At 43.0% G+C, this 25,882-nt stretch overlaps 1 protein-coding gene across 1 annotated transcript in view; it reads left to right on the top strand.

Annotated features, from left to right (window-relative positions):
• The first annotated feature begins 1,165 nt into the window (after positions 1 to 1,165).
• Positions 1,166 to 25,882, top strand: part of JAZF1 (JAZF zinc finger 1) — a 322,431-nt gene continuing 297,714 nt past the window's right edge. The window contains exon 1 of the mRNA XM_070467832.1: positions 1,166 to 1,515. Within this exon, the coding sequence (XP_070323933.1) occupies positions 1,401 to 1,515 (115 nt within the window). The 5' untranslated portion in view covers positions 1,166 to 1,400. The remainder of the gene's footprint in view (positions 1,516 to 25,882) is intronic.

Here is a 25,882-nt window from a genome sequence, read left to right as displayed (position 1 = left end):
GGCACCTTTCCTCTAAATTCTCAAGTGAAAGAATCAAGAATCCTACTAGAAAAAATACTAGAAATGAATATAGTGTATGGAGAGGGGAATACTATTTTCCTGTGTATCTGCACCAGAGGATAAGTGAAATTTGTCTTAAAGAAAAATGTTAAATTCAGTATACTTCCATAATGAAAAAATGTACTGTGAGATCATAAACTGCTGATAACATGTAGGCACCTGTAAAAGTGCTATCAGAAAACAGAAGATTTAAAGGTAAAAATATCAGTAAAATTGTGGGGACAAGGAGGTAATTGATTGTTAGCAAAATGAGGTTTCAGAGAATCTACCTGATCCAACTTTAAGTGCTTAACTGGTCCACATTATGGTTTAAATACTCACAGAATGGTGTAATCTAGACTGATTGGAAGAATCTCTTCTCTTTAGGTGAAAATCTGCCCCTTGATTCTCTTTCTACTCCTTTTAGCCTTAACCAATTGGGTATCCTTTCTGCTATTATAGTTTTGCTCCCAGGAAGCCACCTGGGTTAATTTGCAGATCTGAGTTGGGGCAGTGGGGTATTGGAATTTGGGGAAATGAAATTATTTTAGTTTTTGTTTTCCCAAAAGGAGCAAGGAATATTACAAACGTGGTACACTTGTAAAACACAGGCAAATGCACTTGACAATCAAGCACTCTATTTTGAAATTTAAATAAAGCTAAGATTTTCTTCTGGCCTAGAGGGAAACTTCATTAAAATCAATTAGTACAATCCTCTAGAGAAAATGGGCTTTTTTTTTTTTTTAAAGGTTTAAAGCGTAAGGTGCACACATTTACCTTTCCTGGATCCTTTGTGAATGTCAGTATCAAACCTAGCAGGTGGCCAGGTGCAAACAAATGTCCCCGACAGGGGCCTGGGTAACTCCCTAAGTTCTCATTGAAGGGATGTAAGTGTAATTAATGGATGTATATATACCAGGAATGTAATGTACGTAACCAAGGAGGCTCCAAACTGATTGCATGTATTACCAACTGTGAAGGGCAGGCCGAGTGAGATAAAGTTGGTGGCAGGCGCTCCCAGGTGAGGCCTCAGTCCAGGGGCGGAGGTTGGGGCCGCACAGCTGTTGCCGCGCGCCCTGGTCCCTCCTCCCAGCTGCGGCGGCTTCACCCCCACCCCCACCCTCCCCCCGCCGCTCCCAACGCCGCCGCCGCCTCCCCTCTGCCTCCCGGTCTCTCCTCGCAATCCTTCCATCGCTCTCGCCCCCTCTCCCTCTGTCCCGTCCTCTCCGCTCCCCTCACCCCGCCTCTCTCCCCCTCCCCCAGCCCCTCCTCTCCTCACCCCACCCTGCCTCCCTCCCTCCCTCCGCCCGCCTGCCCGGCGCTCGCTGAGCCGACACCAGGGGGGCTCTCGATGTAGCACCATGACAGGCATCGCCGCCGCCTCCTTCTTCTCCAATACCTGCCGGTTCGGGGGCTGCGGACTCCACTTCCCCACCCTGGCCGACCTCATCGAGCACATCGAGGACAACCACATCGGTAAATGGCCCGGGGGTGGGCGGGGGTGCCCGGCGCGCGGAAACTCTTGCCGGGGCGAGAACCCCAGAATGGCCAGGGCTGGTTAGGAGCGAGGAAGGCGGCGGCGGGGCGGGGAGGGTGTGTTCGAGCCCAGGGCTTGGGGGTGGCGGGATGCGGAGGCGCGAGGTGCCGGGGCTGGGGGGGCAGGGAGCAGGGTGGGGGAGGGGGCGGGCGCCCCGAGGTGCGGCGGGCGGGCTGGGGGATTCCGTGGGGCGTGCGCGCCGGCGGCGAAGTGTTTGGGAGTGGGGCTGCGCTGCGGCGGGGGCGGCGGGAGGAGGGACTCGGCGGCGGGGAGATGCGGCGGCGGGGCCGGGCGCCGGGGGAGGGGGCGCCGGGCGGAGGACGCGGTGGGGCCGGCCGGGCGGCCGGTGCTGGGCAGGGGCGCGGAGTTAGTTGGCCCCGGTGGTCGGAGCGGCCAGGGGCGGCGGGGGGCGGGCGCTGCACGCCGCCCGCCGCTTCCGCCCGGGCTCGAGCTGTCAGGGCTCGGCGGCGGCTGCAGCCGCTGGGAGGTGGGAGCGGGGGGGCGGGGGTGGCTCCACCGCGGCAGCCATTCCGCTTCCTCCTCCCGCCGCCGCCGCCACTGCGTCCTGTCAGCGCCGGTTGCTAGGTGTGGTGCGCCGGGAGGGGGCCCGGAGCCGAGGCCGCAGGCGGAGGACCGGCGCTCTCCCTCTCCACGGCGGCGGCAGAGCTCTCTGGCCTGGGGGCGCCCGCTTCTGCCCGGGCCTGGCGCGGATGCCCGGGCGCTGCGGGCAGAGGTCCCGGGTGCGCCCGCGGGCCGCGCCCAGTGCCCAGGGCCGCGCCGCCCCGGAGGCCCCTGCGGCTGCGTCTGCTGGAGAGCCATCCCCCGGGGACCCGGGGTCGGGCATTTAAATTCGCCCCGGCCCTGAGATTTGCCTTTCAAATGGTGCTAGGCCCGAGGTGCGTCGGCTGCGCCGAGGATCCGCAGCGGCGGCCTGCGCAGCGCCCGGGGCGCGAGGGACTCCGTGGCCGCGGGGGAGGGGGCGCCCTGCGGGGCTGCGACTTTCTCTTCCTTCCCAAGACCCCGAGGCCTTTCAACAAGTCCTTAATTCGCACAAGAGCTTGCACATATTTACACGCTCCTATCCGGAGCCCCTCCGAGGAGAGATGAGTCTGGTTCGTGTGGCTCGGCCGATCCATCCACCTGCGGAAGGTGTGGCCAGCGCCCACGAGTTGTCCTATGTGGGCTGGATGGTGAAGGGACCGCGTGGTGCCCTAATGGGGCTGTCTAAACCAGAGAACCTGCGAATTGCCCCCAGAAAATCATTTCCCAGTGAATGCTATGGATTCACCCATGTCGATGCTGCTCACGTTTCTACAAAGTTGAGAGAATAAATCACTACTGCTGTCTATTTATGCACGAATAAAATGAGGCCGAGCCTTATGCGCCTTCCCTGAGTATAATGCTTTCTGTGCACACAGTGCGTGCTTAATAAGCATTGAATGCTACTTGAGAATGGGTATATGATGGGACGTCCAGAATGGGAAATACTCATTGAAAATGTCTGCGGAACGTCTTTCAAAAGATAATCTGGATGAGTAATTGTCCAGGTTTTGAAACTTACGAAGTTTTAAAACACCCGTGTAATAGCTTTCGCCATCTCCTCTGGTAAAGATGTGACAGAAAAGCTAGGCAAGCTTCGGTCTTAAAAGCAGGAGTTTAATGGAGGAGCATATTTGCTGATTCATCATCATGATTGAATAGGCATAACTCAAGGTGCTTAAAGAATAAATCAGATTTTTCATGATGAGCAATTTAAAGTAATACTAAAAGTCCCGTAATACAAAGTTACAATGGAAATTTTGTTAGTTCAAGTCGCTTCTCTTACTTTCAGTGATAAGTAGAAAATAATATATATATATATATATATATAATGTAAATATATAACGTTTCCTAACCTAGGGAGGGATGTCATTGCATATCCCATTCACTCACTAGCAGTTTTATTTTAGAATAAACTATAATGTAAGTAATAATTTCTCCACATTGCCTGCCTGCTTGGACTAGCTAGTTAAAAGGAGATATAAATTATATCTATTAAAATGTGTTAAAGACAGTTATCTGAGGGTTTAAGTTTGTAATCAGATAATTTTGAAGCTAACTCTTGGTGAATCACCAGTTACGTTTGCAGAGATTGTCTTTAGTATGTGCAAACATTTTTAAGAGGGTTTTAAGATTCTGTAAATTTTATAAATTTAAATTTTAAGGGATGGTCACTTCCAAAGGACTAGTGTTTTTCTTTTGTGAAAATATCAAACAGTTAAAGGTACAACAATAGCTGTGACTTAAGTGAATTTGGGGGCACTGCTAACAATTACTATACTTTGAAATTAGTTTGAAACCAGGAAACTTTATGGAAAGTAAATGTTAAAATGAACAAACACTTAAAATTCCCTGGGTGAAGAGACAAGCTGAAACTATTCTGTACCTTAAAGTGAGGAGAAGCCTTTCACTTTGAAAGACAGCCCCATATGCAAAAAGAAGGAAGAACTGATTTCAAGAAGAATAAAAACAATCTGGTTTTAGTAGGCAGTATCATATAAATACACTTCCAGTCAAGAGACATAAGTGAAAATACATCAGACAAAGCATTTGGTGAAAGTTCTATACTATAGGTGGTGTTAAGTAGAATTTATTGTTTGTGGTTGTCTGTATATTTTTGGGGAGAGATTGTTATTTTTAATGACTGATTTACCAGTTCTATATTCTTATCATCAAGTGGCCACAGTAAAAAGATGCATGAAAAGATTATCAAAAAATATAATATTACCTGTAATTTTTTCAAGAAGCATGTTATTTAGAAATCACAGGAGCAGTAGAGGTGTGCCTAATGGTAGGTCCATCTTGAGGACCTTTCTGAGTTACTGCCATTTAACCACTAGTCAGAATCCTCAAGCAGTAATGAGGTGACGGTTTATGGATGGGAAGATGGCATATTTCTTGCATGAGAGATTTTTCAAGGCCTTTAGTGTACAAGGCCCATAGTTTTCATAATAACTGTATTGTTTAGTTCAGATTACGTGAATTAAGGTGAGAGTAACTGTTACATAAAAACACCCAACTCTTGCTGTTAACCAGTTGCACACACCCATTAGCAAGGATTTGGGGTTGCAGAGCTGAAGAAAGTGTGATTTCCCCTTCCTCTGTTTTAGCACTCCTCCTTTCTCCTGGAGGAATGCCTCACCTGAGGTCCTGTTATCTTTCTTGTGTTTCATTGCTGGTCTAGTCCTGGAGCACCTGTCCCCATGTACAAGCTGGGTACCCCAACTAAAACCCTCCTCCCAACTTAAATTTCCTAGAAATTTCACAGTCCTGCAACTGTGAAGTGTTTCTCCATCAGCTTCACTATTAATTCATTCATACCTTGGCTCTGTTTCCTGGAGATGGAAAAGGCTGATCAGGGTTTGTTTGCTTCTTACTGTAAGTAGATACTTGAGTTGGTAGAAACACTCTTGACATGCACATCCTAGGTAGGTGAAGTTGAGTTGGTAACTAAAAATTATAGAAACACCGAGAGCACTAAATTTAGCATTGAAGGCCATATCACAGACTCATGGGACTTCTCTGGGTCTGTGGATCCCAGTGCCCCAGTGCTGTGAAGTCTTTTGGATTTTGGTCTCAGAAAGAAATCATTTTTACTAGATGTGATTATTTGGTACATTTGTAAAAGTACTTAGCATTTTTTAATTTATATATTAATATATATCAAGCACTTAATTTGTAATAGGTATAGTTCTAGGCACTTGGTATATTTTGGTGAACAAATTTCCCAACCTTTGGGGAATTTGTGTCCTAATGGTGGGAGATAGACAATAAATAGTCAGCATAAAATGTAAATTATGTAGTATCCCGGTTAGTGGCATGGAAAGAGTCCTGTTACAGCAGGCTAAAGTGGATTGGGAGATGAAATGTTGGAATTTTTAATTGGTTGGTCAGGATAGGCCTTCCTGTAAAGCTAATAGGTGATTCAGAATCTTCACAGAAGTGAAGGAGTTAGCCATCAGGACAACCAAGGAACACTGATGTCCAGGCAGAGGGAACAGATAGTGCAAAGGCCCCCAGGTAGCCTGCACATCTTAAACTGAAACACAGATTTTACTGGATTCAGTTACTCTTGTGATAGTACTAAACTAGCAGGTTGTTTAGAACCTTCTCCACATGTTAGGGACTTAAGCATTGCTATTGTTGATTGGGATTTTCCTGTTGGGGCTCCATAAGGAGATGGGGTGTCGTTGACTAATAGTGGCTTGCCGTAGCTATGACTTGGTGGATCTCGACCCTGAATGTCAACAGGTTTCTTGTTGTGAGTTTCTATTTGTTAGTTTCCTCATCTCTAAAACCTGGGTAATAAATCCATGCTGCTTCATTTCATAGGATAGATCTGTAGACCATCTAATTAATAAATATCAAAATCTCTGGAAAGAAAATAAGGTAGTCATTATCAACCATGTAGAATTTGACTCCTAGGACAGTTTGGTAAAAATTTGCATTCTCTTAAAGCAGCACTGTTGTATATTAAATAGATCAGTATATGATAGGCAGCAAGCACTTATCCCTATTTTATAGGTGAGCAAACTGAGGCATAGAAAAATTACTTGATTTGCCCAAATTTCGATGACTGGTAAATATGAACAGAAATTTGAATTTCAGACAGGTATGCAGAGCTGGCCTTGTGCCAAACTGCCAAACAGGTGTAGAACTAGACTCTACTGGCCCTGCTGCCCCTCCAGACCAAAGTGGCTTGTTTCCTCCTTTAGAAAGTAACTCTGAACCCTTGAGATGAAGATTATATGAGGGCTCCATAGTGAGCCCAGCTTGCTTGGTTTTGAATATGGTCCTCTGCCACTTACTAGCCATTTGACTGTGAACAAGTGACTTTACCACACTGAGCTTCAGTTTCCTCTGCTGTCTAATGAAGATAGAAACAGCATCTGCCCCAGGGAGTAGCTGATGAGGATTATGTGAGCTAATTTGTGTACTCATTTTCTTAAGTAGTATTCAATTATATATGTCATCCAGTTTCTTGCCATTTTGTGTGTTTGCCAAATAAGTATGTTGGAATCCTATGAACGTGTGCATTAGAGTTTAGTAGGATGTGGGTTGTGTCTACCTACAGCTATGTAAAATCACTAGACTCATCCTAGGACAGATTGAGAATGGGAAGTGGGACATCCTTCCACAGTCCAGCATTGGGGTTGTGGCCTCTGGCCATTCTCGCTTCTGTGTGGCCAGAAGCACTTTAGATGCCGGCAGAAGTTGCCGCTGTGGACTGGAAAGTGGTGGCAAGGCCAGCGGCTTCAACGTGGCCTTTCCTTGTGGCCTGCGCTGCTTTGAAAAACGCAAGACTAGAAAGAGGCACTGTGCCTGGGCCTGTGGGCACATTCCCACGAGAGCCTTTCCTGTGGGGAGAAGGAATGACTGAATGAGTAAATGAATGAATGAAAGACTTGTCACTGCCTGCCCTGCTCTTTGCCTGCACCCTGTGGCTTGGTGGCAAGATGCCCTGTTATTCCCTCCTGTGGTTCACCAGAAGTTCCCCGGTAGATAGTTGGGGGAAGTTTGAAGTATGTGTGTGTGCACAAGTGGGCACATAGACCCATGTGCACAGACCACACAGTGGGGACCCCTCACTGTAAATAACGCTTCATGGCGTTCTCCAAAGCATGGTCTTCAGTGGCTTTTCCATTTGCCCACTTGTCTCCTGAAAACAGTCAAATCACCCTTTATAAAACATTACTAGGGAACCTACTGTCTCATAAGTTTCACAAGCTTCTGATTGTTACTTTTAGTGTCTGTTTTCTGATATGTGACTGAAATGTACAGACAGAAAAAACTCTACATACCACCGACTAACTGTAGAAGCCTCCCTAGTCTTTGGAAACTAGTTTCCTTTACAGTGCATATATTTTGGTGACATCTGCCACCTTGACAATTCTAGTAGTGCAGACTGACAGCTGTTTTCAGAAAAGCCGATTCTTTCATTGATGACAGGGAAGAAGCCTCCAGACTGGAGAAGGCTGGTGACATTTGAGAGGGGCTTTTCTAGGACTGTCTGGAAGCCAAAAGCCTTGAGATTTAGATTGAGGTCCCAGAGACAGGACACAATGCTGTTGAAGCCCTTAAAAATCCTCCCTTTCTTCTAGTTTTTGCTTTAAAGATAAGAACTGTACCCTGGGCTTCTCTAGTGGCTCAGAATCAGGAGACCTGGGTTCTTTCCCTGGGTTGAAAAGAGTCCCCTGGGAAAGGGAATGGCAACCCACTGCAGTATTTTTGCCTGGAGAATTCCGTGGACAGAGGAGCCTGGCAGGCTACAAGTCCTTAAATTTCTTTTCCCACCCCATCCTTACCCTTGCCCTCTGATCTTAACAGTGCAGAAATGACCTGGGTACTACTGAAGAAATACTTGCTGGATTGCAGATAATACGTTTTGTTTCATGACAGGGTAATAGATTTGTTCTGTTAGCCATATTGATCTGGCTAAAATGTGGAATAGCAAACATTGTTTTATTTAGAATTTGAAAATCAAACTGCAAATGTCAGAAGTTTTTTAAAAGACTTTCCTTTAATATGCTAAATCAGTTGAAAGAAAATTATGTTTTCCCCTCGCACTAAGCACTATAATCTTGCAGTAGTTTTCACCTACTTTTTTTTTTCTTTAAAGTCTGGCTGCAAGCACAGAACAGATTAATGGATATTCTCTTTAAAAATGAAGTCTCCCCAGTAACTTTCTTTCCACTTTGGCAGGAGTCAAAGTGCCTCTTTTGGGTCAGTAACTACAGACTCTCTGTCCAGAACCAGAGAGCATTGAAAGTCTCCTGATGGCCTGGCTCACCCATTGGCCTCCTCAAGGAAGCCCTGTTCTTTGTCTGACAGGCTCTGATGGTGACTTTCTTCTGAGCTAAACCTCCTTGCAGGGACAAGATCTGGATACCATGTTGTTAACTTGAAAAGACTAACTCTTTCTTTGATATTATGCATATATAGAATTAATGTATATACATGATGTATAGATAAATGCTGTATATAACATTATACAAATGCATATATAAATGATACATGTGTTTTACATGTATGTGTATATACACCACACATATGTGTACATATATACATATGTGTATTTATATGTGTGTATATAATATATTCATTCTCTAGATCACTGTAGATAGTGAGGATTACCACATACTTTTTTTTTTTTTTACCACATACATTTTTGAGTATTTTCTGTCTTTGGTACTTAAGACTGTACTTCCTATTTCCAATGAATTGAAATTTACTTGGAATGATCAGACATGTACAGACTGAGATAAATGATGAACAATAATGGGGACCACAGAGACTAATTCATTGTGAAGCTCATGAATTGCAAGCACCAGGACCCCTCACTTGTAGAATACATGTTTCACCATTTCTGCATACATTGCTTGCACATACATTGCCCACCTAGACCTTTCCAAGGGCCTGGAGGGACCCTATACCCAGTGTACACAGACATGCATTCATGGATAGCATCATAACTTGTAAATTTTGTAAGGCATAGAATTTTAATTGCAGGTAACTTACCCTTTTCCAGTCTGACTTCCCTTGTGTGACATTTCTTCTTGGCTTTGGTGACATTGGAATTGAGAGTGCTTCTGAGGTGCAGCTAAGGAAGATTTGAATTGCAGACACTTTTAGTTTGGGTTGAGTGGAATGTATTTATTCAGCTCACAGTTTTCTCTAGTTAAGTTATTCCTAGCCATCCTAGGGTAAGACTCACTACCCAGGAATGCCATCCAGGGTGCCAGGTCACCTGGGGTCTGTCCACATGCTCGGGGTGAGTTAGTACTGCAGCATGAGTGTACACCACGACATACGCTGGTGGAAACATGGTTTGAATATGGTATGGAGCCAGAAGCGAGTCTGGAAAATTCTTCTACTAATTAGATGTATAAAACTGTAAGTAAAAGATTCAGTTCTTATTTAAGTATATTTGATATGGAAGTTCTTTCTGTTAGGAATATACCCAGTAATGCAAATATACATTCATAAATGCGCCATGTTTTTTAATGAGAATTCTGTGTTTCTTATTCAATTGAACACACACACACACACACACACACACACAGTGACAACAAACATTACTTGAGTGTTAACAAAACAAAAAATATTTAAACTTAGTCAATGCACTAGAAAATGTGGAATGCCCTGAATTCTTAAGGCTCATATGTGAAAGAAATAGCTGTTTACAAATTTGACAACAATTCTAAAAATTTGTATGGCGTTAAAACAGACCTATGAGGCTGAAAGTAACTTTTCTGAATTATCAATAATTAAAAATGTTTGTGGTTTGTGCTTTATAGAAATGATATTAGTATGAATCATTGTCATATGAGAAGTAATCAGTGTGCAGCCCAGAAGAAGTATTTACAGCAGTGTTTCAGATTCACATACTGGATTCTTTTTCTGGATCTTGGTTTTATAATGTTTTGGTAAGGTCAGCTTTAAAATTTTGGTTTTGTTTTAACTTTTTAATCTAAATAATCACTTTTCTAAGCATTTTGTATTTGTGATGTTGCATTTTTTTCTTAAACAAAGTCTAAATCTGCAGGCCCCATAAAACTTGGGTCCGTTTCTTGGTACCAGATAGAGAATCATTACTGTTCTAAACAATTTTCATAGAATATCTAATTCACCATTGTAGCAAGCTATGAATTAGACATTTCTTCCTAGAAGTACTGCCTTCTAATTGGGAATTAAATATGCTACCATATTGGTTACCTTAACGGTGAAATATGAGTAGAATGTTTGTTTTGATAAGATTAAGAAATAAACATTTTCCTTAGCAAACAGCATCTTTATAATTGGTCCTTTCTTCTGTGTGCTGTAGTGCGGGCTCATGTCGCTACCGTGAGCATGTAGAATTATGTTCAACATACTTGATGATAACCACCTGTGTCCTTTGCCTCCCCCAGAAACTCCGTCCTTTTCTGGAGGACTGGGCTTTGCTATTCTAGCTTCTTCAACAAGTGTTTTCAGAAAACAACGATCGGGAGACGTCTTGCGCTATAGAAATAATAAGTTTCAAAGGTAACTTTGGTGGTAAAAAACATTTTTTAAGACTTGTCATCTCTGGAGGGGTGCATTTGTGAGGACTTATATATTTATTTGTTTATGTTTATATTATGACACACACAAACACCAGTTGTGCAATTAGTCTAGGGTAATTTATATTAAGGAAATTGGAAGAGAAAATCCATTTCTTTATTTTTATACTTGGAAATTGAACTTGGTTAGTCTTTTTCCAGGTTCAGGATATTGTGAAGTTTAGTTGTATCATTGTTTGCTTTACGTACAGTATTTGGTTGCCTAGAATATTCTAGGGCTAAAACAATGCTAGGACAAAAGTATATCTTGCATTCCTCCCACGTCTTTGCCTGAGAGGTTTAGTATAAAGGAGGTGGGGTTGGGTTGGAGGGGTTGGAGGGGAAAGCTGGGGCTGTGAAGCTGGACCAGAACTGGATTTTGAATCCTGATTCCACTTGGACAGTTCTGACAATCTTATTTACATAAAGTAGTAACAATATTTACTAGGATTAAGCGCCCCATGAGTGAGGCGCTGGTTAGCTGCTTTATGTGCATTGTCTAGAAGTTAAACATTAGTCCCATTTGATGCTAGACACAGACCAAGACAGAAACCAAATAACCCAGCATGCAGTATATACAGCCAGTAAAATGCTCAGGGGAGGGAGGGGCAAACTTTGCTCTCTGGTGTCTGCATATCCCTTAGTACTTGCTCTTTATAAACTGACTTTTTGTAAAATATTTGCATTTTAATAGAAGGCTTTTGTATACCTAAGTGTCTTAACATTCAGAGTGGCTGCATTTCCAAAGGGAATTGTTCGGATGGCTGGGGAGATACTACTTTTGGTAGAAACAGAAATGTTTTGAGGCTCCTAAGAAAATGTTAGGAGGATCCATGAGTATACCAGTAACACTAATGAATACAGTAACTTTGCAATTCTAAAATGATTATAATTACGGAATTGTCTAAAGATGCTAACCAGTTTTCTCTCCTTTACTGATACTTTTTATCTGGGGGTAGAGGGCTCTTTTCAAACACCATTTAACACTATTAACACTTATAAACATCTCTTTTACTTTAGATTTTCAAAATTAAAACACTGTCATTATGTTCATGTGAATTATTTTAAAAGTTTGTTTAGATCAATGACAGCTAACCAGACCTAGCCGTATGAACATTGTGAATTAAGAGCTGGCGCCCTGGCCTCGTGGCGCGTGTTTCCAGCCCTCCCTGCCGGCCATTTCACTGGTGGCATTACAGAGAGGGCACACTCTCGGTCACCTCCCTGTGTCACCAGCCTCTGATGGCTGGTGCAGGAGTAGATCTGAGCTTAAAAGTGGAAGATCCTCTTTTCTTGCCTAACTCATTCAGTGAAAGTTTCTCGAATGCTAATTTAACTGCCTGATTCTCAATACATGGCATAATTACATAAGAAATGGCAAAAGCAGGGGAATCTGTAGAGATATATTTGTTCAGCCTATTGTTAAGTAAATTGAATATCATGATAATAAGCATAAGTTATGCCCGTGTTCCCTCTGGTATCAAACAAAAATATACATTATGGAAAACCATCACCTCTGAAGTTGCAGATGAACTTTCTGGGCCTCTGTCTGTGTTGAGCTCATCTCTTTATTGGGGTATCTGACAGGCTGGTGTGTCTATGGGCTGAGACTTCAGGACTCCCAGCAGGTGTCACACAGGTGTGTCACGGCCCCATGTAATCTATGGCTAGTTTATATTTTAGATCTTTATCAAATAGATCTTTTGATAGAATATTTTTGACCCGAAAGGTCTGGAGTTTGGCACCAACTCAACCCAGTGGTTGACAGTATGTGATTTACGTTAATATGTTTCAGTGTTCTGCTCGGGCTGGAAACTCCCATTTATATGTTGGCTTCACTTTAGCACTTTCAGGGACCCACACCAAAAGGACTGCTGGAAAAGTATGCAAATATCAGACCAAAAATTTTGGTCAAGAGATGTTAAGTCATATGTGCCTTTCACTTTGGATGTTAGAATAAAGAAATGATATTTTGTCAAAACCTGGAAAAACTATTCAGTTCAGTCACTCAGTCTTGTCCAACTCTCTGCAACCCCATGGACTGCAGCGCTTCAGACAAGATGATAGCACTGTAAATATTTATGTCATGTTGTCATGTAAAGTGATGAGGGTGATTCTTACCTGTGGAAATCCATCTTATTGATGTATAAGTCATGCCTGGATAGCAGTAGTAGTTAAGTAAGTAGTGCTCAACAGGAGCAGAATCACTTGCATGAACCTGGAAAAAATAAGGATGCCTGGGCTCCACCCCCAGACCTTCTGGTGCGCTTGACCAGAGGTGGTCTGGGTCTGAGCTTCAAAAAGTTGATTTGCATATGTTGCCAAGGTTGGGAACCTGTTGGCTTTTTAAATAATGAAATAATGAACATTGTGAGGGTTAGGGAGTGTGAGAAAGGAATCAGACTTTTAAAGAACTGAAAATTGGGGGTGGGGGGTTTCATTCAAATAGATGTAATTTTTTTAATAGATGTACTTTTTAGTTTTACTGGAGGCAGGCATTTAATATAGGCCAATATGAAGATGTGATACCAACTCAGGTATGTAGTTAGAGCAGACATGCTCAAACTAGGGAGCCTAAGAGTCTCAAACTCAGATGCCCTCAGGACTCAATATACATATGAGTGAACTGACCAAGTTCAGTGTCACTTGGAGTAGGGGCAACTCTGGCAGACTGGAGAGTCCTTCAGTTCAGTTCATTTCAGTTGCTCAGTCGTGTCCGACTCTTTGCGACCTCATGAACCATGGCACACCAGGCCTCCCTGTCCATCACCAACTCCCGGAGCCCACCCAAACCCATGTCCATTGAGTTGGTGATGCCATCCAACCATCTCATCCTCTGTCGTCCCCTTCTCCTCCCGCCCTCAATCTTTCCCAGCATCAGGGTCTTTTCAGTGAGTCAGCTCTTCACATCAGGTAGCCAAAGTACTGGAGTTTCAGCTTCAACATCAGTCCTTCCGATGAACACCCAGGACTGATCTCCTTTAGGATGACTGGTTGTATCTCCTTGCAGTCCAAGGGACTCTCAAGAGTCTTCTCCAACACCATAGTTCAAAAACATCAATTCTTTGGCACTCAGCTTTCTTTATAATCCAACTCTCAGATCCATACATGACCACTGGAAAAACCATAGCCTTGATTAGATGGACCTTTGTTGGCAAAGTAACGTTTCTGCTTTTTAATATGCTATCTAGGTTGGTCATAACTTTCCTTTCAAGGAGTAAGCGTCTTTTAATTTCATGGGTGCAATCACCATCTGCAGTGATTTTGGAGCCCCAAAAAATAGTCAGCCACTGTTTCCACTGTTTCCCCATCTATTTGCCGTGAAGTGATGGGACTGGATGCCGTGATCTTGCTTCACTTAAAAGGGCAGCTGCTACTGACCTGCAGCCAAGTGCTACCATATTGGAGTGCAGGCCCTTTGTCAACAGGTTCTGTTATTATTACTACTGCTGCTTTTAGAAATTAGGAATTAAGATTTTTATGTGAAATTTACCTTTGAATGTTTGTAACTAATATAGATGAGTTTTAAAACATTGTGCAAGAAAGCTACAGCATTGCACAGAGATGGTAATGATGGGCCCTGTGTTTGTAATGGAGTACATTTGAATGCTGTGATGCAGAGTAAACTTCAAAGACCATTCTTTCCAGCAAGGAAGTGTGAAATGGTTGACTATTTTTTTTAATGTGATTTAAAATTTTTCTTTTATACCAAATTCTAAAAAAATGAGTGTTAGTCCTGAAAGTGTATTAGGGTATATAATCTCTCTGAACCTTATTTTCTTTATCTCTAAAATGGAGTAATAGTATGTATCTCAGAGTGTAATGAGGTGGCACTAGCGGTGTAGAATGCACCTACCAATGCATAAGAGACAAGTGTTCGGTTCCTGGGTCAGGAAGATCCCTTCGAGGAGGACATGGCAACCCATTCCAGTATTTCTTGCCTGGGGAATCCCCATGGACAGAGGAGCCTGGCGGCCCGCAGTCCCTGAAGTCGCAACGAATCGGACAGGACTGAAGCGACTTAGCAGCCAAGAACCAGTGAGGTACCACACATATATGGTAGCTGTTGGAACTCTGCAGAATTCTGAAAAGAAAGCTCTCCAGTGAGTTCCCTTCACTGTCTCTAGGGGGAGCTGTGTGGAGGCGTTACTGTGGAGGGTAGTCAGGGTGCTGCCTCCAGTCCCACTTCCTCTGTGACCTTAACCAAATTATTCAGTTTCTCTAGACCTCAGCTTCTGTGAGATCAGAAAAATTAGTATTTATCTCAGAGTGCTGTTATGAGGATTAAATAAAAACATGCATTCGAAGGGCCTGGCAACCAGGAAGCCCTCTGTAAATGTTAATATTGATAGGATTGTACCATTTTCTTATATACATGATGGTGTTCCCAATGCCACAGTCCTCAGATTCTAATGTCCTCTTTGTTTTCATAATACAGTGGAAGAAGACGAATTCAAATAACCTTATATATTTCTGTTCTCTGTTAAGCATTTTTACTTTGAGATATTTGATGAGATTCAATTTCCCTGGTAGAGTTTTGGTTTGTGTTTGAATAAGTCATACTGAATGGTCATCAGAATCCATGAGCTGTTAAAACATTCCACACACAAATTCTTGCTGTTTCAAAATATACCAGCCTTAATTTAGTATTGTTTGTCTGGATCTAAGTTTTTGAGATGTTAGATCATGTGATTAGAAAAATGACTTCCATATTTGATAAATACAATTTTCTGTTTAGGAGAAAAGGCAATTTGGGAGTCTAGAGAGATTTATTGAGGTATGTAAACAGAAAACATAATATTTTCATGTTGTACTAAGTAAGCAATAGAAAAACAAGAGATGGCTTTGTATGTATTTTTTTGTGATGGTTTATTGTGAATGATTTGCAAGGGGATTTGTAGGGCTTTTATGAAGAAATCCAAGAACATGACTGTAGGACTGACAAAATGCCATGTTCTTGTTAAGTGGTGTGCGTCTCTTTAATAATAGTTCTTGAAATTTCACATATGCAAATACTGGAAGCTTCTCAGGAAAGTCCCAGGATAGGCCTTGTTTTAGAGGCTTGAGTGGCAATAGTTGAGTTGTTTACTGATTGCAGAAGACATTTAAAATACTTGATTCCTAAATGGTATCTGACAATGACTGAAATCTTTTTCAGTCCTGTAGCATATATTTCCACTGGGTTTCCCCTTTGAAGCATATACTGGGATCTGATACAGTTAAGCAGCTGGTTCAGGCTTGTGAGACTTATCAATGAATGAATTTAAAAGTGGTTTGCAACTCTTTTATTACTGAGGGTCTCTTTAGTTATTTTCCTTCTCCCTCCCCTGAGAATTCCAAATCTTGAAAGATTTTTGTCCAACAATCAACTTGACTTGGTAAGTAATTAAATGCCTTTTTTTTTTTTTTTTTTGCATTTTCATGCAGCAACAGCTAAAACTCTCAATTTTTATATTTGATACATATTTATGAGTAGCAGCTATATGGGTATGACACAATTAAAGTCCGTGCTCACGGGAGAAGCAGACAAAATACATACATAAGATAATTTCAAACAGTCATAATGCTGTGAAGAAAGACAGTGAGTCTGGAGAGAGAGGCTGGGAGGCCTGTTTGAGATAAGGCAGGGGGAGGCATGTAGGAAGGGACCTGAAGGGAGTAGGGGGTGAACGAGCCCCCCATGGTGGCTGGGGGGAGAGAGTGAAGGTGGGATAAGAGCGGTTGTCAGGGGACTTAGCATGCTGACTTATGTCAACCAGTGTCACCTGAAGGAGTTAAAATAATTCCAGCCCGCAAAGATGATGTGGAATGTTGTGGAGCTTTATTATGATTATAGTTTCCACTGTGCTTTTTGTAACATCCAGATAGCTCAAGGATCCCATTTCCACTTACAAAACCCTGTAGAGATTAGGAAACCCTAATTTGACTTCTAGATCGCTTCAGATCTAGTTTGCTTTTTGTTTAAACTTAAAAGCTCTATTTACATTTTGCAATCTGTGTTGAAATAAAAGCTTTTGACTAGTAGAATTCATTTAATGTTTGCTATTTTATTTTGGAGTGGAAGTGAACATAAGGATTATCAATAATCATGATGCAGTAAAAAAAAATAATCTTTGGTGTAGTTTTCAAACTCTGGGGACCTATGGATTTAAAAAAAAATTTTCTTCTGGAGCTTTGTGAAATCTTGCATAGATTTTAGTGGATATGTCGGCAGAAAGGGGTTGTGGGGTAAAGAGAGGAGGGAATGGTCTTGACAGCAGTAACTTAAAACATATTGACAGAAGGACAAGAAATTACTGAGGGAGATTATATAGACCATGAGCCTGAAGATATTATTTCATCATCAGTTCCTTTTTTTTTTATTCTGAAAGGTAGTATTTTATGTAGCTCTACCATGAAAAAATAGATTTTTTTTTTTACTGTTTTTTTCTTCTTCATTTTATGGGGAAATACTAGTGTAAACATTTCACTGTCAAAGTGAGCCTTTGTTTTTATTAAGAGTATGTGAACCTGTTCTGAACATTCTAATGTGCCAGTATCCTTGTTCAGGTAATTGAAAAATGGTGTGTTTCAGGTGGCAAGTTGCCTGTGCAGTTAATAGAATTCAAGGGGAATAAAGAGTGTGAGATGCTCAGAAATACATGTATTTGTATCTATAATTGAGCCCTTCCAATGGTGATGCATTAGTCAGCTGTTGCCACAAAAATGCAGCGTAACAAACTATCCTAAAACTCATAGCTTCCAACACTAAGCTGCCCAACACTTATTCTCATACTCTTTGGTCTGCAGGGTAGCTGTTACTATTTAACTGGTGGAAGCTGGCTTCAGCTGGGTGGCTCAGCTTCAGGCTACTCAGGTCAGGCCCAAGTCAGCTGATGTGTGCATTCTGGGGACCAGGCTGAAGGGGCAGCAGCTACGAGGGGCATGCTTTTCCCACGGTGGCCACTGGATCGCAAGTGTCACACCAAACTGAGGAAGCTCAGTTTGAAGGCCTCTATTGATGGCTCAGATAGTAAAGAATTTGCCTGCAATGCAGGAGACGTGGGTACAATCGCTGGGTTGGGAAGATCCCTTGGAGAAGGGAATGGCTGCTCACTCCAATATTCTTGCCTGGAAAATCCCGTGGACAGAGGAGCCTAGCGGGCTATAGACTATGGGGTCACAGAGTCTCAGATACGACTGAGCAACTAACTCTACTTCTTCTAACAACTACTTCACATTCATGTCATGTCTGTAACGTTTCTTTAGCCAAATCAAGTCACATGGCCAAGCACAGAGCTGATAGGAAAGGAAATTTATTCCTCCCTAAGGGGAGGAGGGTAGATGTGAGTGAACAGTGATCCATTATTGCAGATATCTTTTATCAGAAATAGAAAATATCCAAAAGCATTTGGCATTTAGTATAGAGAGGTACATAGATTTTCCCTAAAATGATCATGTGAAAGAAAAGTGTTATTCGCTTAGTCATGTCCAACTCTTTGCCTGTAACTCTTCAGGCTTCTCTGTCCATGGAATTCTCCAGGCAGGAGCACTGGAGTGGGTTGCCATTCCCTTCTCCAGGGGATCTTCCCAACCCAGGGATTGAACCCCGGTCTACTGCATTGCAGACAGATTGTTTACCATCTGAGCTACCAGGGAAGCCCACAATGATTGTAATACTGTATAAATAGGCAGTTGCTCCCGGAGGCCATGGGAGGCATACCTTGGGACTCCCCAGTGAGGAAGGAATAAGCGTTCCACATGGAGAAATTAATACTTAGATGCAGTTAAATGATTTTTAACAAAGAACAGGGAATCTACTTTCTTGATTAGGGATGACCCCATTTCCATTCTGAAGTTAACTTAATCCAAAGTCTTCAATTTGGGTGGCCCAATGTTCTCTGCTTATCTTGAGTTCCTGAGCTGTTTGGCAAGGGTCTGAAGGCTAAGAACACTTCCTGTGATGCCCTTTGCCAGCACACAGAGCTGGTTCTGAGTCAGCATCACAGAGGATGGAGAAGGGCTGGCCTGCTAGTCCGGAGCCTGCTTTCCCCATGTGCATCACACCTTCTGGTGGCTGAGGGAGGGTCCTTGGTACTGGGCGCCTCGGGCTCTGACTGGACTGCTCTTCGATTTGGGGCAACTTACTTCCGTGTGTGTTTCTCATTTGCGAAGTGGGAAATTCGATATCTACCGTGTAGGGCTGTTGCGAAGGTTAAGTAAGTGGCAAGCCCTAGCACAGGGTCTGGAACATGTTAAACATTTAATAAATATGAGCTGATAATGCTTTTATTATTATCTGCCATGACAGGTACTACAGACAACATTCCATTATTGTTATTCTGGTATTTCTGTTTCTCTTCACTAAATCCTCAGCCTCCAAAAGGCATGGTTTCATCTCTGGTCCCCTCTCTGCAACATCACTAAGTTTATGATGTAGGAACTTAAACCGATATCCACTCAATTGTATCCAGACATGTATCTTCTACCATGAAGCCTTTAGCTCCAAGGACTAGATTAAATGTTACTAAAAACAGTCATTCTTTTCTCCCTTTCACATTTTGCCTTGAAATAAAGACTTTTGAAGCCATAGAAATTTAAAGGTTTTGAGTTAGTTCCACGTTTTGCCTTTAATCAGACATTTTCTACAAACTCAAGGGAGTCCTGGCTACTTTATGTTACATCAGAAGAGTTGAAAAAAGGTAAAGGCTAATTTTCATGTTGTGTCTGCAAGATTTAAAGGGCATTTAAAGAATATTTTTTTCTAATATTCTTCTAACTCCTGTCCTTTGAGTTGCTTCTCAGATGGTGGCTGTGATCTTTTTTTTTTTTTTTAAACTTTATTTATTTTGGCCACAATGTGCAGCTTGTGGGGTCATTGCAGGATCTTAGTTCCCTGGCCGGGGATGGAAACCATCCTCCCTACATTGGGAGCTCAGAGGCTTAACCGCTGGACCACCTGGGAAACCCTTCAACCTAATCAAAAGTAATTGTAAATTTTCAGCTGAGTCATCACTCCCAGTGAGGGGTCACTCAGCCATTATAACAAACAGGCCCAACATCACATAGATTAGGGTCCAAGAAGCTTCTTTTTCATGTAAGGATTCAAGGGTAGACCTGCAGGCTGCTCCGTTCCATATAGTCATTCAGGGCATTGTGTTCCTTCCATCTTATTTCTCTGCTCTCCTACATCTATTCCCCTTTCTTATGGTACACGTTGGGTTCCCTGGGGTCCTTCCCTGAGAATGACCCTTTGTGTTCATGGTGGAGGAAAGGAGAGTATGGTTCAGGACACATACAGTGTGTTACGGCCCAAGGCTTCAAGGGTAACCTGTCTTCCATTCTGTTCCATTGGTGTGAACTTGATTGCATGACTCCATGTCGCTGCAGAAATGCTGGCACCTGTAGCCCCCGGCAGGACCTAAGTATTACAGTTCTATTACTATGTCCCCCGTAATTAGGGTGGACAACTCTCTGGTACCTGCCCTAGATCAGCAAGTAAATCCACTTTTGAGAATTTAGCCTTTCCATTGAATAGCTGACATATAGTCCAGTGGTTTACTGAGTGGGTAGTTATAGTAATTATTCATAGGATTTACAATTTATTGAGCTCCATTGATGTGCTGGGGACTATTAAACACAATCGAAAGCTTTATCTCTTTTGACCCTCTCAGAATGGCTGTGAGGGAGATTTTATTTTTATTATTATTATTACTGAACCTTAAGTAAGGTTGACCTTGTCAAGTTGACTCCAAAATCTTCATCTGACTGTCCTAGGAATGGTGAGAGTCTTCAAGAATAAAAGATAGCTGCATACTGCTTCTAATTCTGGCTTCTGGAGCAGTCAGTAGCAAAGGCTGCCAGGAAAAGCAAAGGATCCTCTGGAGATAGCCAAGCACGGGCTGTATAACCCTCCATTAGGGACTCCACAGGGAGACTTCCTGCTCTGCCCTGCAGGACCTGGTGAACATCCTTGATTGTCTGTGAAGGTCAAGTGCTCTGTCTTGTGCACTCTGGTTTCTGCGTGTCCTCTGTGACCCCTCATTCCTGTGACGGTAGTGTAGTTCCATTGGCACACACATTCTGGCCTTTCTGCAAAATGAGGAGGCCCCATATAACATTCGGCAAGAGGGTCAGTAGTTGAGATGGGGTTCCTCGTGTGACTTTGACCAGTCACTTCAAGTTTGAGTCTCCATTTATTGGGGAGTAAAATAAGTGCATTAGGCTTAATCACTGGCCTTCTCCGAGTGCTATTCGGGGCTCTCAAATTTCTATAGAACTCCCTAGTGGTTTTTCTCCCCTACATGTAGAACTTTTGGGTAAATCTTTCTTTAAAGGATTTTTTTTTTAAGTTTTAACAAAAGTGAAAATCACAAAGTTGATTATAGTGAGAATGGATAATATTTGTTGAATGCTCTAGGGCCCTATGCATTGCTGCTGTTCTGAGTGCATTCATGAATTACTTCACCTGTGGCATGCACCTGTTAGTGCCAGTAAATAGATGAAGAAGCTGAGCCTCAGAGTGGTTAAAAACCTGCCCATTGTCACTCACTAGAAAGTAACCAGAATTTCAACTTGAACTTTGAGAGCTGAAACTGTACTCTGCTGCAGGAGTGGATAATTTCTGAGGTTTCTCCCAATTCAAAAAATGCTTTGGTTCTGTGCCTATTGTGGTATATAGATAGCTCAAGAACTTTTCCTTCTCCAAGAAAGACTCCTAGACAATTCAAGATCTCTCTTTTGACAAGTAGAGGCTGAATGTGAGTCATAAAGGTCCATATCTTGCTGATAATTTCAGAAATCCTGTCATCAGTTCATCATCACCTGATGCAGCAGGAGATTCTGTTACACTGACGTTTCTGACCAAGGAGCTGCTTTGATAAATATACCAAAGACTTTCTAAAACACAGCTGGTCCTGGGCAGAGGGGGTCATAAAGGGGATCACATTCTTATGAGATGATTTTGCTATGCATGGAATGGCCTCCTGGGGTGGATCAAAAAATGATGCTTTGTGGCTAACAGTGCTATTAAAGGCATCTTAGAATCAGAGAACTTTACAGGAGAGGGAACCTTTGGGAACATCTGATCCAACAGTCTGCTTTCAACCTCACCTCCCATGTGCCTGTTCTAAGTGCTGTGGACACAACCGTGAACAGAGCCTGTGCTCTCTTAGACCCTACATTCTATTTGGGAGACCCAGATAAGCCACCACCATAGTGTGGTGTGTGTCATGTTAGGTAGGGGTAAGTGCTGGGAAGGAAAGCAGGGTACGGCGGTAGAGAGTGACCATGGGGGTTTGGTCTGAATTTTGTTTTGGATGAGGTGTTCATGTGAATCGGTGTTTCTCAGCCCTTTTTCAATGAAGCCCCTTCTCAGAACTATTTTTGACGTTGTCTCCTATTCCTTTCACCCGTGAATTTTAATACCATGAATATGCTGTGTCTTTGTTTCTGTACTGTATGCTTATGTGTGCTTTATATATAAAGAGTGAGGTTCCTCAACCCTACTGGAGATCCAATTTTCACCACCTTGGGGGCAGTATCACCCCATTGTTCTGTTAAATTCTGCTTTCTGCCGTTGTAAACAAATCTCAAATAGCTGCTTTTAAAAGATCACAATCTAAGCTAAAAGAGCTTCTAAAGTCAAAGGACTTTATTTCCTAATGATGTTTTATATATAAGAAGTATCAGGGCTGTAGGTAAATTTTTTTTTTACTTATTTAGGCATTAGAAGTGAAGTCTAAGATTCAAGACTCCCAGTTTCTATGTAATACGTAGTATAGTAGGCTCTATGCACACAGTGAAGGATGCGGTTCGTTAAGTGACCCTGGTGGCTCAGACAGTGAAGAATCTGCCTGCAATGCAAGAGACCTGGGTTTGGGAGTTCCCATGGAGGAGGAGATGGCAACTCACTCTATTATTCTTGCCTGTAGAATTCCATGGACAGAGGGGCCTGGCAGGCTGCAGTCCATGGGGTCACAGAGAGTTGGACGTGACCGAGCGACTAACACTTTCACTTTTCTTTCATGTACACTAGGAAGGATGCGATTCATTAAGTGTAACTGGTTCTTTACTGCATTCAGGGAGGAGCCTGAGAGCATAGACTCCAGGCCACGGTCACCCAATGCTGCAGACTCCTAAGTGGTCTCCTTGCCTCCGTGTCAGTTCTTCTGCCCCCTAAAGCTTGTCCTCTGCAGCAGCAAGCGTGATCTTTCAAAAGTGTCAACATATCAAGCTCCCTTGCTTATCAGCATCCCCTTTCCAACAAGAGAGTGTCCAAATGCCTTATGATGCTTACAAGTCTCACCACGTCCTACACCTGCTGCTTCTCAGATCCCATGTCCTTTCCTCCTGTGTGCTAACCACGCTGCAACCACGCTCACGTCCGCTCCTTTCAACACACCAGTGTCCTTCGTGCCTCAAGTTCTTTGCTTTTGCTCCTTCCACCTATGTTTCTCTTTAGATTTTTTTAAAAATTGCATCATGATTTTTACAGCCATTTTAGATTTACAGAAAAATTGTGTGATGATAGTACAGAGTTCCCCTCGACCCTGCCCATAGTTGCTTTTGTAGATTGTCCCATCCCTGTCTCATTATCATTCAAGTTACAGCTGTCCCGAGGCTTTCTCGCTCCATCTCAGATAGTACAGCAACCTGCATGTCCTCCTCATTCTGTCACATTACCCAGTTCAATTTTGTGTAGAACTTACCTCTACTGGAATTATTATTTATGTATTTGCTTATTCACTGGCTCCCTTTACCAGCGTGTAAGCTCATGGAGGGTAGGGACACACAGTCAAGCGCACTGTTGTTTCCCAGGGCCCAGAGCAGTGGCTGGTACCTAGGGATGTGTGACCAGCTGGCTGGCTCTCAGCCAGGGAAGGCTGGTCCAGGACCAAAGGCCATTAGTTGAGAGCCAAAATGAGGAGCTAGGTCCCTTGACACCCATTCAAACGATGGATGTCACTGGGCCCAGTCCATGTCCACATCAGACTGAATTCTCAGCTGCAGGGGACCAGTCAGGAGGTGACTTAGGATCAGAGTGAACTGATGGTGACAGGACCCTCAGGCAAGTTGACCTTCCTGGAATCACCCTGGAAGACATCCACTCGACCCTGTGTATTGTTGCTGTCATATATCTGAGAATTCTCTGTCTCTGAGCTGTGCACTCTGCAGATGTGGGTATTGTCTTTGCTCATTTGTACAAATAGGACCTAATTTGAGGCCTATGTGGGTTAGAATCACATTTGTTGTTGTTCAGCCATTAAGTCGTGTCCAACACTGCAACCCCATGAACTGTAGCATGCCAGGCTTCCCTGTCCTTCACTATCTCCCTGAGTTTGCTCAAACTTATGTCCATTGAGTTGGTGATGCCATCCAACCATCTCATCCTCTCTCATCTTCTGTTGCCTGCTTGGCTGCTGGTAACAGATACCTGAGCACTGAAGAATTCTAGATTTAGCTTGTTGTTCTTCTTCAGTGGCCCAGGATGTTTGTGCCATCTGAGATCTTGGTCATTTTCTTCTTCTTTTTCTCATGGTCCCAAGTTAATGTTCCTGATATCCAGGCTTTCAGGATGGCCAAAAGGGCTTTCTGGGAAGCATACCCAACAGCTGCTGCTTATATTACATTGACCACCACTGTCTTAATGGGAGGGAGGGGCCTATTTACCTCCTCTTGGTCCCTGGTGAGCTATGGTTTGGAGAGAGTTCTGGAAAGCATCTGGAAATTGTGTGTGTGTGTGAGTGTGTGCATTTAATGTGGCATCCTTTCTCCTTAGGCCCACAGTCCCTGTTACAAGCTGAGCTTGGGAAGGCGGAGAAGTGTAATTCTGCAAAATAAATCATCCAGGGTTCTGTTATGAAGGAATAAGGGAAGAGTAGACATTGGGCAATCTCTGCTGCAGCCGCCAAGATAGATGTTTACGCCTGTCAGTTCCACCACTGTGGAAGGTTATAAGGAAACATGGAATTTAAGCTTACATCAGAGCTTTGAAAAAAAGACTCTCCCATTCCTTTAATTTTTTGTTCATTTTGAATAGTCCTAATATTTTCGACTGTCATACCAAAATGTGATTTTATATATGTAGATGCATGGTCTCTTGGTGCACCCTAAACTTTTTTAACAAGGACCCTGAGATGCAATTATTCGGACAAGCTAGAAGCCTCCCTCTCTGTTGTTACCAGAGACTACAGAAGTAGTCTACTACAGTCTACAGAAGTAGACTGTTGTTTGGATGGGTGGTACCTCTGCTCCACGGGGCTCTCTCAGGACATCCCCCTTCTCTCTTGTTGCTTCATCATCCTCTAGGGCATGGTTGGCCAATTATGGCCCATGGGCCAAATTTGGCCTGTTCCCTGTTTCTCTATGGCCCACACACTGAGAATGGTTTTTACATTTTTAAATGGTTGGAAAAATGTTTTCTGATGGAAATTTATATGCAACTCAAATTTCATGCCCATAAATAAAGCTTTATTGGAACACAGCCATGCCCACTTATTTTCATATTGTTTGTGCTTGATTTTGTGCTACAGTGGCAGAGTTGAATAGTTGCAACAGAGAACATCTGAGCCACAATGCCAGAACATTACTGTCTGGCCCTCTACAGAAGTTTGCCAATGTCTGATCCAAACTGAGGTCCTAGACTTGATGGCTGAAGCCGCCTTCTCACCTCATCTATTCTTCAATCTGTGGGAAATGGAACTTGTTATTTGACACACATATCTGCAGGGAGATAGAGAAATGAAGTTTGCAACTGGGCCAACCTTTGTCAAGCTAAAACTCTGGAACTTATCTTATTAAAAGAAAAAGGAGGGTTTAGATGTTGGGTCCATTTAGCAGACCATCACAGGGGTGTGTCTATGCTACAGTCTTTTTTTCTGTTTTAAAAATCCATTGTGGTTGGTTGAAGGATATTAAAGGTCATCTTGATTCATATACAGTGTTCGGTAGTATAGGAACTGTAGTGCTGATGGAGGAAGACTTGCTCACTGGTATGTTCATTCAACAAGTATCTAATGAGAATGATCACTCTTTTTTGCTTGCTAGTATGCTGTGTCCTGGGCTTCCCCCATAGCTCAGTGGTAAAGAATCCACTTGCAATGCAGGAGCCACAGGAGATGCAGGTTCAATCCCTGGGTCAGGAAGATACCCTGGAGGAGGGCATGGTTACCCACTCCAGTATTCTTGCCTGAAGAACCCCATAGAC

Source organism: Odocoileus virginianus, chromosome 1 (assembly GCF_023699985.2).
Source record: "Odocoileus virginianus isolate 20LAN1187 ecotype Illinois chromosome 1, Ovbor_1.2, whole genome shotgun sequence".
NCBI classification, from domain to species: Eukaryota; Metazoa; Chordata; class Mammalia; order Artiodactyla; family Cervidae; genus Odocoileus; species Odocoileus virginianus.
This window is presented reverse-complemented; position numbering and strand designations above follow the sequence as displayed.